The following is a 17,235-nucleotide window of genomic DNA, read 5'->3' as shown; positions in this document are numbered from 1 at the left end:
AACTCTCGATGGTACTCCTTGGGCCGCTAGGGGGGGAAAAGGGGCAAAGGGAAAACGCCGGAGAAAACCATAGAGTACACCGCCAGCCGACGAGAGGAAGAGAGAGCGGCCTCCATCGGCCCGAAGTCCTAGAGGCGGCTGGGCCGGAGGCGGTCGCACAAAAGGAGTCCCGGGAGGCCGCTCCAGCAGCTGGTGGACCATAGAGAGACACAGCTCCCGCCGGCCTTGGCCCGGGAGGTGAGTTAGTGGCTGCAGGGCGGAAACTAGTAGGGAGTGTTTGTGGAGCGGGCCGGAGGCAAAAGTTTCTCGAACCCCAGGATGAGGGTGGGCCTGGGCGGTGGGAATCCCCTGGAGGAGGTGCTGAAAGAAGCACGTCGACGGTCGGGGCCCCGGCGCATCACAGCAGCCGTCCTGGTGCCTCGGCCGCGTCACTGCTTTGGATCCCGCCCGGTTGCCCCCTGCCTCTCCTCAGGACCATAATCATGACGATGCTCCATCCCAAGCTTTGCAGGTCACAAAACGGCTTTCCCATTTGCTGGCTCTTGTGATTGCCACTCCTGCCCAACGATGTGGACGCTGTCATCACCTCCACTTTACAGATAGGAAAGCTGAGGCCCTGGGAAGCGAGGTGACTGTATCTATCAGAGGCCACGCGGTGAGTCAGAGCCCAAAGACACGTGGAAACCTGGGTGCCTTTGTCCCCACGCCGGGTCACATTCTTTCCCCAGGCCTTCTCTCTGCATTAATTTGTCCCTTTTCTTGCTCAGTGCCTCTGCCCCAAAGATGTGCTCATTTCTCCTCTTGTGCCCGCCTCTCTCCCACCTCACCCGCTTACCAGCCGCTGAAGGTTCAGGTTTTCAGGTTCTTGATCTAGAAGGCACTGTGTCCTCCTTGGCTCCCCGCAGAGCAGCGATAAAATTCTGTGAGCGGAGGCTGTGGTTTCCAGAGAATCCTCTGACCGTGGAAATGCACTTCCCAGCTACCTTCCGAATCCCCCGATCTGAGGTTTTGAGTTGCAGGATTCACACCTGCAACCTGATTTCCTATCCCTAAGGCCCTTACTTGACCTCCATGACTCAATTTCATGGAGTAATTACTGTCATACATTACTTATTCTTCAGCTTATGCTAATTTTAGCCATGTGTAACAGGATATGCAATTTAGTTGGTATTCATTTCTCAGTTGTGTTCTAGTGTTTTCAATATGAGGCCATAGTCAATGAGTTTGAAATTTCTCCAGGTGTGTTCCTTCATATGTAAGGAACCACTGGTTTATCTTTGTAGGAGACCTAGCTTCCCTCTGATGCATCTCCATGTCTGCGGTTCTCCACTAGAATCTCATTTGTCTTACTTGCATAGATTGTTGTGGTTTGTGTTCAGTGAAGTGATAAGTCAGTCAGTTGCACTCAGAAAGCTCTAAGTCTAGGGAGGGAGACTGATAGCTAAACAACAGTGCAGTGAGACAGTTTCTGATAGAGTTAGGTACAAGGTACAAGGTACAAGGCCCTGAGGATCCCAGAGAGAGTAACTTACATAAACAGTGTCAAGAAGTCTTCACAGCAGAAGTGACATTTGTGCAGATTCTTAAGGACAGTGAAGAGTTGGTTAGCCAGACGAGAGATGGAGAAGGGGAAATGGCCCGTCAAGCCAAGAGAGAGAGAGAGAGGCATGTGTGAGGGTATGGGAGCAAAAGAGAAGTTGGTGAGCCTGGAGAATGGCAACTCATTGGTATGACTGGATCAGAGATCTGTTGAGGGGAGAGGTGGTAGATGAGTCTGGAGAGGTCAGCAGGGGCCAGGTCATGAAGGAAGGGCCTTATACCCATACAGAGGAGTAGTGAGATCATAACATGTTAAGCGGGGAAGGGACATCTGAGATTCCTTGGCCCAAGTTTTGTTGCAGATAAGAAAACTGGGACCCAGATTGCTTTATGATTTCACCAGGGTTACTTAGATCCAAGAAACTTAACCTTCAGTCTTTAGTATATTGGCCAAAACTTGTTGGCTGTCTTCTAATATTGATCCCTATTAACATTTGTATACTTCTCGTTCTGAGCATTGTTGTAAAACTTCTAGGTTAACTAGGTGTGGCATGCTGCCATGCAAGGAAATGCCTAAGTGGGCAGGCACTGGGCCGTGCATCCACATCAGCTGGGAAGAAAGTGAGTGAGATCTCTAACTATATTTTGTTTGGGTTCTCTTCTGATTGGCTTATCAGCACATAAAAACCACAGAACACCGGTCAGTGGTGATGACAGACCCCGTGTTGGACCCACAGCCAACCGACAGCACTGGGGAGATGGATGGACTGTGTCCTGAGCTATTGCTGATCCCCCCATCTCTGTCTAACCGTGGAATCCTGGAGCCTGTCCAGAGCCCCTGTCCTGCTGGGAATCCCACACCTTTGCCTGCTGACCCAGGCTGCCTGCTGGTAGAGTCCACGGCAACTGAAGAGGACACAGGGAACATGGAGATCATTGTGGAAGCAGTAGCTGGAAACCTGTCCCCAGGTGCTCCTGGAGAGCCCCCAGGTACAAACATAGTTGCTACCAGGCCAGTGGGACAGTCAGCCCTGAGGTTTTGTCTGTGCTATTTTTGACCCTTCTATATAAATGTGATGAGAACACAAGGTAACATCTTATTTTTATTCTTAGAGATGTTGTAATTTGATTTGCAGTTGGTGAATGTTGATTGAAGGCTGGCAAGGTGGTTCACAACCTGGTACCGAGCTCTTGGCAGAGTCTATCCCTGTGAGGGCTTCATGTCTGCTAGGCAGCAATCCAGAAGAGAAGACCTTTCTGACACCTCTGCCCGATCCTTACTCCTATAGCCCTCGGGGAGTTTTTCCCCCATATTGACCCTCCCACTCGGGAACTGCAGCCAGGGATTAGGCAACAGGCCCAGCGCCTCCACCACCCTGGGCTTGGCAGGGCTTCCCAGAGGTAATCTGGTATTTCCTTGCCCTAGTTTCTTGTGTATAACATACTTAACTCATCCGAGGCATGTTGTCAAGAGTGGGAGTTGAACATTTATATTTATTCTAGAAAAAAGACTCTCCCCTTTATTCTTCCCATATCTACAACTTCTTATTTTTAGGTAACTTCCCTGCTGTTAACTGCCATCCTCCAGCTATGGCTGTCACAACTTCCCTTGGCAGTGTAGTATAGTGACAGCAACTACTGGGAAAGATTAGCTAATTTGATCGTAGAGTATTTCTAACCTTCTGTGTAATGAGACAAGTAATAGGCAAAGAACAAACCTGGGAAAAACATTTGCAATACATGAGGAAGAGTTAATATCTTTAAAATTCAAAGAGCTATGAAATAAGAAAAAGAAACGGTGTTTTTTGGGGGTTTTGTTTTTTTTTTTTAGAAAGGGAAAAAGAAACCTACAGGCCCTTCAATAAGGAAGAGTAAAAATAGTCAATAACCATAAGGATGCATAATCTCACTAACACACAAATAAATTCCAGTTAAAAATAATTATGAGGGGTGCCTGGCTGGCTCAGTCAGAAGAGCAGATGACTCTTTTTTTTCTTTTTAAGTGTATTTATTTATTGAGAGGGAGAGAGCGATCCTATGGGGGGAAGGGCAGAGAGGGAGGGAAAGAATCCCAAGCAGGCTCTGTGCAGAGCCTGATGTGGGGTTTGAACCCACAAACAGTGAGATCATGACCTGAGCCTAAATCAAGAATCAGACGTTCAACTGATTGAGCCACCCGGTGCCCCAGAGCATGTGACTCTTGATATCGGGGTCATGAGTTCGAGCCCCACGTCGGGTATAGAAATTACTAAAAAAAATTAATAATAATAAACTTAAAAAAAGTAATAACAGTTATGAAATGCCCATATTGCTTCCCAACTATGGCAAAAATTAAATGTTTTTTATAATACTTAGTGTTGGTAGGAAAACAGATAACTGCCTTATAGCTTATGGAGTGTATAAATTAGCATAATCTTTTGAAGGTCATTTTATATAATGAACTTCAATTTTTTTAATGTTTATTTACTTTTGAGAGACAGAGAGACAGAGGTGTGAGCGAGGGAGGGGCAAAGAGAGAGGGAGACACAGAATCTGAAGCAGCCTCCAGGCCCGAGCTGTCAGCACAGAGCCTGACACGGGGCTCAAACCCACGAACCCTGAGATCATGACGTGAGCCAAAGTCGGATGCTTAACCGACTGAGCCACCCAGGCACCCCTATATAACAAACTTTAAACTGACCCAGTCATTCCATTTCTAGGCCTCTGTCCTATAGAAAACTCACACACATGCACAAGGAGACAGAGGTAAAAGGATATCCCGAGCAGCTTTATTTATAATGATTGCAAATAACCCAAATGTCCATCAGTAAGGGCAAGACTTCATTTTGACTTGTTCATGCCAGGAAGTACTCTGGACTGGACAAAAAAAAAAAATACAAGGTAGAGCTAAAGGTACTCAGAAAAAAAAGTATCTGATATATATAGCAAGCGGGGGAGGGGGGGGCGGGGGCGGGGAGGGAAGCAAATTGCAGAGAAATGACTGAAAAAGGCCTGAAAGAATAAGAATATACATTAAATTTTGTGTGAGAGTGTGAGGGGGTTGTTTTTTCTTTATATACATCTATGTTATTTGAGTTGTCACACTGAACTTTTATTTAACAAAGAAACGATAAAAAAAAAAAGGATTCCCAGGGTAGATGTGGCACAGACCTGGGCTTGAGTCCTGGTTCCACCATTAACAGGCACCATGGCCTTAACCTTAGAACTCCAGGCCCCTCTTCTCGTAGGGCAACTGGAGCACCAAGTGAGTGTTTCCTACACCTTTGTGAAGGTCCTGCCCGTTGCTTAAGAAATGGCAGTGATTACTGTGAACGTGATTTGGGTCTTTTGGAAACGGATGTTTTCCATTTTGTAAATTACTGTGCCTTTGAAAAATCTCTTTACAGAATGTGAAAGTAATACTTTGTCATTTATACTGTAGATATTATCCGCAGATTGTCGTTTACTTCTTTTGGAAGTTCGTAATTTTTCATTTGGGCAAAACGTATTGCCTTTTCCTAATGCTTTCCTGTTTGGTTAATGCTTGTTGTATTTATTCAGCAAATATTAAATACCTATTTTGTGCCAAATGTTGGGCCAGATACTGGGAATCCAACTTTAGTATATGTGCTGCCGAAGCGAGCACTTGATAGTGGGAATCCAAATGTATGTGCAAATAAATAGACTGTCCCTGACCTTATGGAGCTTACTGTCCAGGGATAGAACCAGACTTAAGGTCCATCTCCACTCTACTAATATTAAAAGATTCACCTACATTTTCTACTAGTAGCTAACTCCTGTGAGTCTCATTCCATCTGATTCTGTGCCTTTCTCTGTCGGTCCTCTGCCTGCAGGTGTCCTGGTAAAGGTGGTGGAGGTGTACTTCTGTGAGCGCTGTGAGCAGAGCTTCGCAGAGCCCACTCTGCTGGCCCTGCACCAGTGTACTGAGACCCTTATACAGCCTATGCAGGGCCTCTCTAGCCTTCCATGCTCTGTAGAACTGACCCCCAGCAACCTCATTCTCTCTGGCCCTCTGCAGGGCCAGGGCCCACCAGATAGCCCCCTGCCATGCCCTGTGTGTAGACAGGAGTTTGCCCAACCCCAGGCCCTGAAGAGCCACTTCAAGATTCACCGGGCCACTCCCGACATCTTCTCCTGCCCAGAGTCTGGCTGTGTGTTCTCCGCTGAAGATCGCAAGGGTCTGCAGCACCACCTGAGGCAGGCCCACGCCACGGTTCCCGTGCCCTGTTCTTTCCGGGGCTGCCCCCTGCTCTTTGGGAGCCAGCAGGGCATGGAGCTGCACCGGCAGGCCCACTACCCTTTCCACTGCAACCATTGCAGCTTCGTGGGCTCCAACGTCAAACTCTTCCGGCAGCATCAGCGGAGCCACGGGGCCGGGACACAGGGAGAACTGTCTGCCCTTCAGGGTCTTCCATCCCAGGAGCTGCTGTCAGGTATGAGGCCAAAGGCCCAGCAGTGCCTTGCCTGGAATGCAGCCACGGTCAGTCTTACAGGACAGGCCGTTGATTCCAGTGCCGTGAATGTATATGTGAATGCAAAGGAACGTGGAGCAGTGGCTCAGGAGGCCAGCGTTACTGACTGACAGTGGAAGGCATCTAGAAACCCTGGACCAGTCAGAATATATAAGACAAGGAGCAAGTCTTTGTCCATGACAGTGAGTGATATTTGGCTTTAGCTGTGCTGTGGCCTTGAAGTTACTTAACCAGTATCCTTTTTTTGATTCATTTCAGAGCTTTCTGAGGGCAGAAGCTAAAATGTTCATCCATGGCCACTGGTAGAATACCTGTAGACTTCTTTTTAGAGTACGTGGGATTGGGCCAGAGAAGCCGGGATTCTTTTAAAAAGAAACCTTCTAGGAGGGTGGAGCCTCACTGATCCTTACTCCTCTCAGTCTCAACAAAAACAAACAAAAAACCAACAACAACAAAAAAAACGGGCATGGGGTGGATAGAAGAGCAGGAGAAAATAGAGAAACCAGGCCTGGAAGCTCAGGATTCTGCTGAGAGACTTAGGCTTGCTAAGACCTGTTGGTGCTTTGTTCCCAAAGAGAAGACCCCTTTTTCCTGGGAAATAGTCTTGTATCTTTGCCTTCCTGAGGCATCTCCCTTTGTTGAGGGATAGAAGGGCTGGATTGGTGTGACCCTGTCTTGCTGATCAGGCTTCTCAGTAGAGCAGTTAAGAGGACAGACTATGTTACCCTGCGTTGAGCCACCAGCCGTTAGCCCTGGGAACCCAAGCCAGGGAAGGGCTCTGTACCCATTCTGTCCCTCTCAGTCCCCTACCCCCACTGCAGTGATCTCAAAGCTCTTACCTTTCAGGGGTCTAAGGATGGTGTTATCTGAAGTGTGATTTACTCTAGGTTGGAGCATTAATGACAGCTTAGCTCTTGGTCTTCCTATCCTTGTCTTGAGTGATAATAAATGTATAGACTTAGAATTCGAGATTCTCTTACACTAAATGGGGAGGGGGTGATTCTGCCAGCCAGTAAGAGGAGCAGTCCAAGCCTTCACTGCTGGCATTGGCTTCTATAGACATCATCGAGTGTTATGTGTCTCCAGCTCCGAAACTGCCCAGTAGAGAGGGAGAGCCTTCAGAACAAGCAGATACGCCCTTGCCCAGGCGAGAGTCAGCTGACGAGGAGGACGTAGAGGACGAAGAGGGGAATGGCACCTTAAAGGACTCCCAGAAAGCCCCAGAGAAAGCCCAGGGGGCTCAGCAGTTAGAAGGTAATAACATGGTTAGGCTGAACCTCCTGGTGGTGGGGAGGAACGGATTGAGGGGAGCCTGGCATTGAGGCTCTGGGGTTTGGTTTCCTGGGCTTTGATTCATATCCCTTTGTTCCTACCCTTCCACTTTGACATGTCTAGTGGGAAAATGATAAATGAGTAAAGACTGTAGAAACAGAGCCGGGGTAAATAGAGTTTGCTCTCCTGGGCTGGTTTTCCTTGGGCAGAAAGCTTTTTTGCAGGGAAGGAGAGGGTGATATTCATCATACAAAGATGCTAGAGGTTATTGATCAGCAGCCTGACATGTCTGGCATTGGGCCCACTGAGATTTTGTTTCTGAAACCCTACTTCCCAGTTTTCTAACTCACTAGAACATTTGAAACCCATCCAGCCCACAGGGAGCACATTTATTGTCAAGAGAATAGAAAAGATCTGGTTGTATTTATGACCAGTTCTCTATGATCTAGAACTCAGTGAACCAGTGTTAGGAAGTGGGAGTACTTTACCTTCTTCACTTCCCTTTTCCACACTCCATGGGGTTTTTTTCCTTCCAACCAACCCTGCTGATCCCACTGCCTACCTCCACGAACGAGGACAAGGAAGAACAAGAATGGTCCATCCGGATTGTTCTCTCGAGCAGCTCTAGACAAAGGCTTAGGAACAGTAGGTGGCTGGGTAAAGCACTTCAAATAGGTTTGCCACAAGGCTTGAGAAATCCTTGTGATGTTGCTTCTTTCAATACTTGAATTTCTCGTCTCTTCTTTGAGACTACAGTGTTTGAGGTGCTACCGTTTCGGTTTCCTGGAGAGAAACGGGAAAGGCCACACGATGTTTGTGTCTGGGCAGATTGTGGTTCTCCCATTATCTGGCCAGCCCCTGAGCTACCTTCTGTGCCTTTCCCTCTCCCAGGGGATGTGGCTTCTGGCACCGAGTCCCTCTTCAAGACCCACATGTGTCCAGAATGCAAGCGCTGCTTTAAGAAGCGGACCCATCTGGTGGAGCACCTGCATCTCCACTTCCCGGACCCCAGCCTCCAGTGCCCCAACTGCCAGAAGTTCTTCACCAGCAAGAGCAAGCTCAAGACCCATCTGCTGCGGGAGCTGGGCCAGAAGGCCCACCGCTGCCCGCTGTGCCACTACAGTGCGGTGGAGAGGAACGCGCTCAACCGCCACATGGCCAGCATGCACGAGGACATCTCCAACTTCTACTCAGACACCTACACCTGTCCCGTGTGCCGCGAGGAGTTCCGCCTCAGCCAGGCCCTCAAGGAGCACCTCAAGAGCCACACGGCGGCGGCGGCAGCAGAGCCGCTGCCCCTCCGCTGCTTTCAGGAAGGCTGCAGCTACACGGCCCCCGACCGCAAGGCCTTCATAAAGCACCTGAAGGAGACCCATGGTGTGCGGGCCGTGGAGTGCCGCCATCACTCTTGTCCCATGCTCTTCGCCACGGCCGAAGCCATGGAGGCCCATCACAAAAGCCACTACGCCTTCCACTGCCCACACTGCGACTTTGCCTGCTCCAATAAGCACCTGTTCCGCAAACACAAGAAGCAGGGCCACCCCGGCAGTGAAGAGCTGCGCTGCACCTTCTGCCCCTTTGCCACCTTCAACCCGGTGGCCTACCAGGACCACGTGGGCAAGATGCACGCCCACGAGAAGATCCACCAGTGCCCTGAGTGCAGCTTTGCCACCGCCCACAAGAGGGTGCTCATCCGCCACATGCTGCTGCACACCGGTGAGCTGGCTTCCCTGCTTCCCATAACGTAAGGGTGGCGATGAGGAGGGGGCGGCAGAAGTGAGCTTTTACTGTGTACAAGACACAGGAAGGGCCTTGCGTGCATTGTCTTGTTGGACCCAGTCTTCCTAGATATAAATCAAGCCTTAAGCCGAGTGTCACTCAGCTAGTACGGTGGTTAAGCCACTGAGCCAAAGACTGTGCTCTCACTGCTGTGCTGCTGTGTCTCACCGTTAAGGCCCCGTCCAGTTCTGCTTGCCCTTCGTCAGGCTTGCCTGGGTCAGTACCCAGCCTATTAGAGCGAAGAAACCCAGACGGGGGGAGATACCTTCCTTTGCAATTTGAGTTTTGAGGTGTGCTATGAGAGATGGGGCGAGGGGACTGAACCATCTACATATGTTGTAGCTTTGGCAGCCGACTCAGAGTCTAAATTGGTTACCAGCATTGCTGATGCTTTGACACAGACACATCAGGCTTCCTCCTACAGCATCACCCCATTTGTGCTCTCTAGGCAAGAATCAGTGGGTTGATAAGATATTTAAAAAATCTCATCAAAGATTTTTGGGAGGCCAGGTTTTAGGTAGCTTGGGGTAAAGCCATTGTTTCCCTGGAACAGGTCATTTCTACACATGCTTTGGTCACCAAGCCTCGTTTTTCTGCGGCCTTTCCTAAAATCTTCATCTCTACGGTGCTTTATAGTTTAGAGTTCTTTTAGATAGATCACTTCATTTAATTCATAATAACAATCTTGTAAGGAAGACAGGTGAAAAAGAGAAACTGAACACTTAAATGGCCTGTTTCAGGATCACACAGCTAGTATCAGAACCAGAGCCAGACCACCACGTTGCTTGCTTTTGACCGTGGGGAAGTGGGCTGAGCGGGTAGGCAGGGATCACAGGGAAGGGTCCTGAAGGACCTGGTCTTGACCAACTACACAGACAGCTCTTCCTTGAGTCCTTGCTGGGCACTGCTGAGGACTTTGGGACATCTCATTTAATCTTCTGTCAACCATGAGCAGTCAGTATTTTTGTTGCTCCCTCTTTGGAGCCGAGGAAACTGAGACTTGGAGGGGTTAAATGACCTCTCCAAAGCCATACGGTAGTAAGCTGGGATCTGAACCACCACTTGATAGCTCTGTGGTTTCTCTCTGCCTTGGCTTCTTTTTCTGTAAAATGGGGCAGTCCTCCTCTGGGGGCTGTTGGGAGGAGTCAGTACGAGGGGACCTGGTACATAATGAGCATTCTATACATGTTGGCTATTGACGTCTTTGTTACCGTGTCGGATTTCAGAGTTCAAATTCTTAACTACTTCTTGTATTGCCTGATTTTCTTCTCCTCTTCCACAAAACTGGAAGGAACTAGGGTAAGTGGAGCCAGTGCCAACAAGCTCCACAACAAATCAAGGGTAGACTTCCAAGCTGTTTTTGGAAAGCATGGTCTTCACTTTCCGCCAGGGCTTGCTCCGTGTCGGAGTGGAGAAATCGTCTGCGAGGGCTGGGGAGCAGCACTGACTTGTGAGCCATGCCGCGGGCCACGCGTGAAGCTTTCGTTCTGCTTGGCATCAGGGCAAGCTTGCTGGGGAAGATGGTCTGTGCTCGCTCGGTCCGTGTCTGACCTGTGTCCTCTCCCCTCTCCCACCCCCACTCCCCCATAAGGCGAGAAACCTCACAAGTGTGAGCTGTGCGACTTCACGTGCCGAGACGTGAGCTACCTGTCCAAGCACATGCTGACCCACTCCAACACCAAGGATTACATGTGCACCGAGTGTGGCTATGTCACCAAGTGGAAGCACTACCTCAGTGTGCACATGCGGAAACATGCAGGGGACCTCAGGTATGAGCACACGCACGCCTCCGTCCCTGTTCCCAAGGACCTTATGCCAGGCTAGCCTCCTCTTGAACTCACCTTGCTCTCCTGGTCCCAGAGCGACTCCTATTGTCCCTCTCTGCTCCTCTCGCCTCAGCTCCATTGCCTGTAGCTGGACTCTGTGCCTGTGGCCCAGTGTGCATGGTGAGAGCTGTCTGGGCTCAGGGGAGGGAGCGCAGGCCTACACACAAAGGTGTCCCTTGGGTTCTGAGTCCGGTCCTGGGAAAGTAGGGAGGCTGCACCTGTGACCCCAACCCAGGCATGTTTCCTGCTGAGCTGTGGCACAGCTGGCCAGGGGGTTTCTCCTAGCTTCCATGCCTCCACGGGAGAATGGGACCTAGGCACAGAAACCTGCCCTATGAGGCTGTAGCCCTGTCAGCTCCTTCGGAGTCCACAGCGGGTTGCTGATTTATGCTCTCTTCCCTTTGGGAAGCGATACAGAGGAGGCGTCGGAACACAGGCCCTGAAGCTAGGCTGTCCCTGCCCTTCACTTCCTTTTTAACCTTAGGCAAGTTATTAATTTCCGTGCTTTAGTGACCTCACTTGCAAATAGATACCTACGTCACAGGGCGGTGGAAAAAAAGAATAAATTAGATGATGCGTGTACGGTACCGAGTGTAGAGCCTTGTCCATGGTAAGTGCTCGTTTACCTGTCAAGGGAGATCGATAATTGTGATTTTGCCCCCCACCCCCACCCCTGTCCTCCTCGCCAGATACCAGTGCAACCAGTGCTCGTACCGCTGCCACCGGGCTGACCAGCTGAGCAGCCACAAGCTGCGCCACCAGGGCAAGTCCCTGATGTGTGAGGTGTGTGCTTTCGCTTGCAAGCGGAAGTATGAGCTGCAGAAGCACATGGCCTCCCAGCACCACCCGGGCACGCCGGCCCCGCTCTATCCCTGCCGCTACTGCAGCTACCAGAGCCGCCACAAGCAGGCCCTGCTGAGCCACGAGAACTGCAAGCACACCCGCCTCCGGGAGTTCCGCTGTGCCCTCTGCGACTACCGCACCTTCAGCAACACCACCCTCTTCTTCCATAAGCGCAAGGCCCACGGCTACGTGCCTGGGGACCAGGTGTGGCAGCTCCGCTCTGCCAGCCAGGAACCGGAGGGGGCCAGGCAGTGCCCGACACCCCCGCCAGACTCAGAGCCCTCGAGCCAGCTGTCTCCCCAGCCTGAGGTGCCAGACCGTGACCCCGGGACTGTGGTGGACCCCAACGTGGACCGGGCCCCGCCGGAGCCCGGTGAGGAGGACCGCGCCGGGAGACCGGCTGGCAGCGAGGTTCTGCGGGGGGACGACCTGGGTAGCAGCCCCAGTCCGGCCGAGGCAGATGAAGGTGGCTGCACGCTGCACCTCGAGGCCCTGGGGGTGGAGCTGGAGCCCGTGGCTGAGCCGCCCCTTGAGGAGATCACTGAACCCGCCCCTGCGGAGTTCAGGCCCCTGGACCCCTCGGGGCCCCTGAGACTGGAAGGACCAGGTGCAACTTTGACAGAGCTGTCTACCTTTGAAGGTGCTGGGACGTCTGGTTTGGATGCTGAAGAAGAGCCCGTTCTGGAAAAGCCAGCCCCTGAAAGCCCCAGAAACCCCCCTTCCTCAGAGGAGCCCCCTGACAGCTGGGTGGGAACCTTCAAGGCAGCTCTGCCTGCTGAGACCGCTCCCCTCCCCCAGTTCCCAGAGTCGGAGTCCTTACTCAAGGCCCTGCGGAGACAGGACAAAGAGCAAGCAGAGGCTCTGGTGCTGGAGGGGCGGGTTCAGATGGTTGTGATACAGGGAGAGGGGCGGGCCTTCCGCTGCCCGCACTGCCCTTTTATCACCCGCCGGGAGAAGGCCCTGAGTGTGCACTCCAGGACTGGGTGCCAGGGCCGCCGAGAGCCCCTGCTGTGCCCTGAGTGTGGGGCTAGCTTCAAGCAACAGCGTGGCCTCAGCACCCACCTGCTGAAGAAGTGCCCTGTTCTGCTCAGAAAGAACAAGGGCTTACCCAGACCAAGTTCACCCGTCCCTCTGCGTCCTCCGCCCCCGGGCACCCAGGACTCAGGGGATGTGGAAGGTGGGAAGCCCCCACCTGCGCCATTAGAAGTAGAGCTGGTGCTCCCGAAAGATGCTCCCTCTGTGCCTCCCAGGGAGCCGGAAGTAGAGGAGCCTCCTGGCACACTGTGTGTCCCTGCAGTCCCTCCTGCAGGAAACCCCTCACCCGCAGAGACGCCTGAGAAGTTCCACTTCGAGCAGGGCAAGTTTCACTGCAACTCCTGCACGTTCCTCTGTTCTCGCCTCTCCTCCATTACCTCTCACGTGGCCGAAGGCTGCCGGGGGGGACGTGGTGGGGGAGGAAAGCGGGGGGCCGCCCAGACCCAGCCCGTTGCATCCCTCCTGAGCGATGGAGGCTCCGCTCCCCTAAACAGCGGCAGCACGGAGCGCAGCCCTGGGAATGGGGACACGACTGCGGTGCCAAAGCAGAAGGGGGCGCGCTTCTCCTGCCCCACGTGTCCCTTCAGCTGCCAGCAGGAGCGGGCTCTGAGGACTCACCAGACCCGGGGCTGCCCCCTCGAGGGGTCCGGCGAGCTGCACTGCGGCCTCTGCACGTTCACCACTGCCGCCGCTGCCGCCCTGAGGCTACACCAGAAGCGGAGGCACCCTAGCACGGCTCCCGCCCGCGGGCCCCGGCCCCCTCTGCAGTGCGGGGACTGTGGCTTCACCTGTAAGCAGGGCCGGTGCCTACAGCAGCACCGGCGGCTCAAGCACGAGGGAGTGAAGCCGCACCAGTGCCCCTTCTGTGACTTTTCCACCACCAGACGGTACCGGTTGGAGGCGCACCAGTCACGACACACAGGTGTTGGCCGCATCCCCTGCAGCTCCTGTCCCCAGACGTTTGGTACCAACTCAAAACTGCGCTTGCACCGGCTAAGGGTACATGACAAAACACCCACCCACTTCTGTCCCCTCTGTGACTACAGTGGCTACCTTCGCCATGATATCACTCGCCACGTCAACAGTTGCCATCGGGGCACTCCTGCCTTTGCCTGCCCCCGGTGTGAGGCCCAGTTCAGTTCCGAGACGGCACTCAAGCAGCATGCCCTGCGCCGACATCCTGAGCCTGCGCCCCCCGCCCCCGGCTCTCCTGCGGAGGCCACCGAGGGCCCCCTGCACTGCTCCCGCTGTGGGTTGCTGTGCCCCAGCCCCGCCAGCCTGCGAGGACACACCCGGAAACAGCATCCGCGGCTGGAGTGCGGGGCTTGCCAGGAGGCCTTCCCCAGCCGGCCGGCACTGGATGAGCACCGGAGACAGCAGCATTTCAGCCACCGCTGCCAGCTCTGTGACTTCGCTGCCCGGGAGCGGGCGGGCCTGGTGAAGCACTACTTGGAACAGCATGAGGCGGCAGCGGCCTCGGAGGGCGGTGCAGGTGCCAGCCAGCCCCCCCTGCGCTGCCCCTTTTGTGACTTTACGTGCCGCCATCAGCTCGTGCTGGACCACCACGTGAAAGGGCACGGGGGCACCCGGCTCTACAAGTGCACTGACTGTGCTTACAGCACCAAGAACCGGCAGAAGATCACCTGGCACAGCCGCATCCACACCGGGGAAAAGCCCTACCGCTGTCACCTCTGTCCCTATGCCTGTGCTGACCCTTCTCGACTCAAGGTAAGGTCGGGGCCCTGGGGACTTCCCTGATCCCAACTCGCAGCTATGAGCTCTGGGACTTTCGTCAAGCCCCCTAACTTCTCCAAGCCTCAGATTCCTCATGTGTAAAAGGAAGAGAATACTTCACAGAGTTGTTACAGAGATAAAATTCCGTCATACGTGCTTGGTATGTGATGAAGGCAGGTAATAGTTGGGTGGTGATCTCCGTGATAATGGCTAACATTTTTTGAGCACTTATTGTATGCTGGATACTAATTTTAGTCCTTCCAAAGCACAAGATAAGAGTTGCTCTTGCTATTTCTTCTGCGGTTGATTTCACAGGTTAATAAACTGTGAGGTGGAGGTTAAGCCCCCAAAGACACAGGTAGCAAGTGGCAGAGCTGAGAGGGCAGACCAAGAGGTAGGCCCAGTGGGTTAGGTTGGTGTCCACATGGCCAGACTGGGGAGCCTGCTTGGTAACAGAAGTATGGCCGGGATGGGAGCACATCCTTTGAGTGTCAAGGGTACGCATTTTCTGGGCATACTCTGCTCTTCCTTCCTCCAGTACCATATGCGGATCCATAAGGAAGAACGCAAGTATCTGTGCCCTGACTGTGGCTACAAGTGCAAGTGGGTCAACCAGCTCAAGTACCACATGACCAAGCACACAGGTGAGTCTGTGTGGTTTCGACAGGCCCAAGGGGTTCCCCCATTCTCTGGCACACCCAGCCTCCTTGAGGTTGTGGGTGTCCTTAGTCAGGTTCAGGGTGCACATCAGTTTTTCACATTGGTGCTAGGAGGGAGGTAGGCTGAAATGCCAGAATAGCTTCCCTGCCCACTGAAGACCTATCAGAATCAGAAGAGAGGTGAACCTGGGAGCCTATGCGTCTGCATTGTGTAAAAGCTTCATGGCCCTAGGTTATCCACCTCCCATTGAGAACTCAAACATGTGACTGAAGGAGGTCTCCTTGGTTCCTGCAGACACGATGGGCTGTTATGGGTAACAAAGAGAATGTGAAGGGTTCACTTGTTTTGACTTCTTTTTTTTTCTTCTGGGTACGGAGTCCATGAACTATGGCTTCTCAGGAAAGACTTAATGATGCCGTGCTTGTGATTACTGTGTATGATCCCCTCATGTAAAGGAAGTAACCAGATGCATTTCAAGGCACTCTGCATCTATGAATGACACTTCTTTTGCCTCTAGCTCTTCCTTCTTAAACATTTTATTTTCCTGTTTGGGTTGGACAAGGAGTTGTATTTAAATGGATTTCCAAGTTGCATGAGGACCCCATGATCAAAAGGGGGTTAGAATCTCCCATTTGGAAACCCTGTCATATTTGAGTGAATAGTTGTTGCTGTCAGGTGGCTACTTGGGAATCGGTTATCAGCATCCATTGAGCACCCGCTGTATACAAGGGGCTGTTTTGGGAGAAGGGCATAGAAATGTCAGAGGAGACTGGAACATTCCAAAGATGCAGTCGTTAGTCACCATGCTGCTTGTGTTCTTTGTGTCCCGGGATCACGGCGACTCTTCCGGCACACTGAGCATTGTTTGACTCCCTTCAGCAGTAATTTGTTCCTTGTCCTCGCCCTGTCCCCTAGGACTGAAGCCATACCAGTGTCCCGAGTGTGAATACTGTACCAACCGGGCTGATGCGCTGCGTGTGCACCAGGAGACGCGGCACCGGGAAGCCCGGGCCTTCATGTGCGAGCAGTGTGGCAAGGCCTTCAAGACCCGCTTCCTACTGCGCACCCACCTCCGCAAGCACAGCGAGGCCAAACCCTATGTGTGCAACGTGTGCCACCGTGCTTTCCGCTGGGCTGCCGGCCTGCGCCATCACGCCCTCACCCACACCGACCGCCACCCCTTCTTCTGCCGCCTCTGCAGCTACAAGGCCAAGCAGAAGTTCCAGGTGGTTAAGCATGTGCGCAGGCACCACCCCGACCAGGCCGACCCAAACCAAGGAGTGGGCAAAGACCCCACCACCCCCACAGTGCACCTGCATGACGTGCAGTTGGAGGACCCCAGCCCCCCTGCTCCTGCTGCTTCTCCAACTGGACCAGAGGGCTGAGAGCCTACCCCACCTCTTGGAGGGTGTGGTCCAAGACGTGCAGTGCAGACTGACTGGAGGCAGAGCGAGCCTGGAGCTCGGAGCCAGAGGAGGGGCTAGCTTCGAGGCGCCCGGGGAGGGGGCTGCAGGCCTCCTGGGACTCAGGCTCTAGTACTTTGAAGTTGATGGCCATATATATAAAAGAGCAACATGGACCACAAATTAATTTCCTGTCGCGGCACACTGTGTTTTTAACCCATGAGTTCCTGCTTTCTTCACCATCCCTCCCCCAAAGTCCCTGGCTCTAAGATGCTGGTTTTACCCATTCTGTCGCCCCCTTTCTTCTTGCTGTCAAGTCTGTTTTCTTTCAATGCCCTCAAAACAGTTGTATCTACCTGCATGTGCTGTTGTGCCTGATGCTCTCTAAAGCATGTTAAACAGAGTGATTACTAGCTTATAGACTCGTCCACGTCCCTGACTTACCATTTCCAGGTTGTCCTCTTGATCTGCCCTGTTCCCTCTCAGACCTCTGCCTCTCCTTTGTCTCCTTCCATTTTCACTGCGTGATTCTGAAATGGGCCAGGTCTGTTTTCTCTCTGTCCTTGAACCTGTCTAGGCCTTTGCCTTGCTCCTTCTTGCCAAGTCCCTTGGTCTACCTATAGAGGGAGGACTGCCCCCCCACTAAGCCTGTTCCTAGAAGCAGGTTTATTT

The 17,235-nt window shown here is 52.7% G+C and overlaps 1 protein-coding gene across 5 annotated transcripts; it reads left to right on the top strand.

Moving 5' to 3' along the window:
* The first annotated feature begins 100 nt into the window (after nucleotides 1-100).
* Nucleotides 101-16,981, top strand: ZNF142 (zinc finger protein 142). Of its 5 annotated transcripts, none has more exons than XM_045481251.1 (10): nucleotides 101-237; nucleotides 504-655; nucleotides 2,217-2,529; nucleotides 5,373-5,972; nucleotides 7,098-7,265; nucleotides 8,175-8,999; nucleotides 10,654-10,831; nucleotides 11,578-14,494; nucleotides 15,039-15,144; nucleotides 16,076-16,981. In XM_045481251.1, exons 3-10 carry the CDS (start codon nucleotides 2,250-2,252, stop codon nucleotides 16,543-16,545), a joined length of 5,544 nt encoding a protein of 1,847 aa, XP_045337207.1. In that variant the 5' UTR covers nucleotides 101-237; nucleotides 504-655; nucleotides 2,217-2,249; the 3' UTR covers nucleotides 16,546-16,981. The 5 variants fall into 5 exon arrangements, with proteins under 5 accessions (XP_045337207.1, XP_045337205.1, XP_045337209.1 ...); XM_045481249.1 differs by having other exon boundaries at nucleotides 7,071-7,265; XM_045481253.1 differs by lacking the exon at nucleotides 5,373-5,972.
* Nucleotides 16,982-17,235: the final 254 nt, after the last annotated feature.

This window comes from Leopardus geoffroyi, chromosome C1 (assembly GCF_018350155.1).
Source record: "Leopardus geoffroyi isolate Oge1 chromosome C1, O.geoffroyi_Oge1_pat1.0, whole genome shotgun sequence".
NCBI lineage: Eukaryota > Metazoa > Chordata > Mammalia > Carnivora > Felidae > Leopardus > Leopardus geoffroyi.
This window is presented reverse-complemented; position numbering and strand designations above follow the sequence as displayed.

What these genes read in the sequence shown, in the direction of transcription:
- ZNF142 (XM_045481249.1), top strand. Translation starts at nt 2,250, where the DNA reads ATGACAGACCCCGTGTTGGACCCACAGCCAACCGACAGCACTGGGGAG. An exon ending in GGGGGCTCAGCAGTTAGAAG is followed by an intron (nt 7,266 to 8,174) that starts GTAATAACATGG and finishes TCCCTCTCCCAG; the next exon opens with GGGATGTGGCTTCTGGCACC. An exon ending in AAACATGCAGGGGACCTCAG is followed by an intron (nt 10,832 to 11,577) that starts GTATGAGCACAC and finishes CCTCCTCGCCAG; the next exon opens with ATACCAGTGCAACCAGTGCT.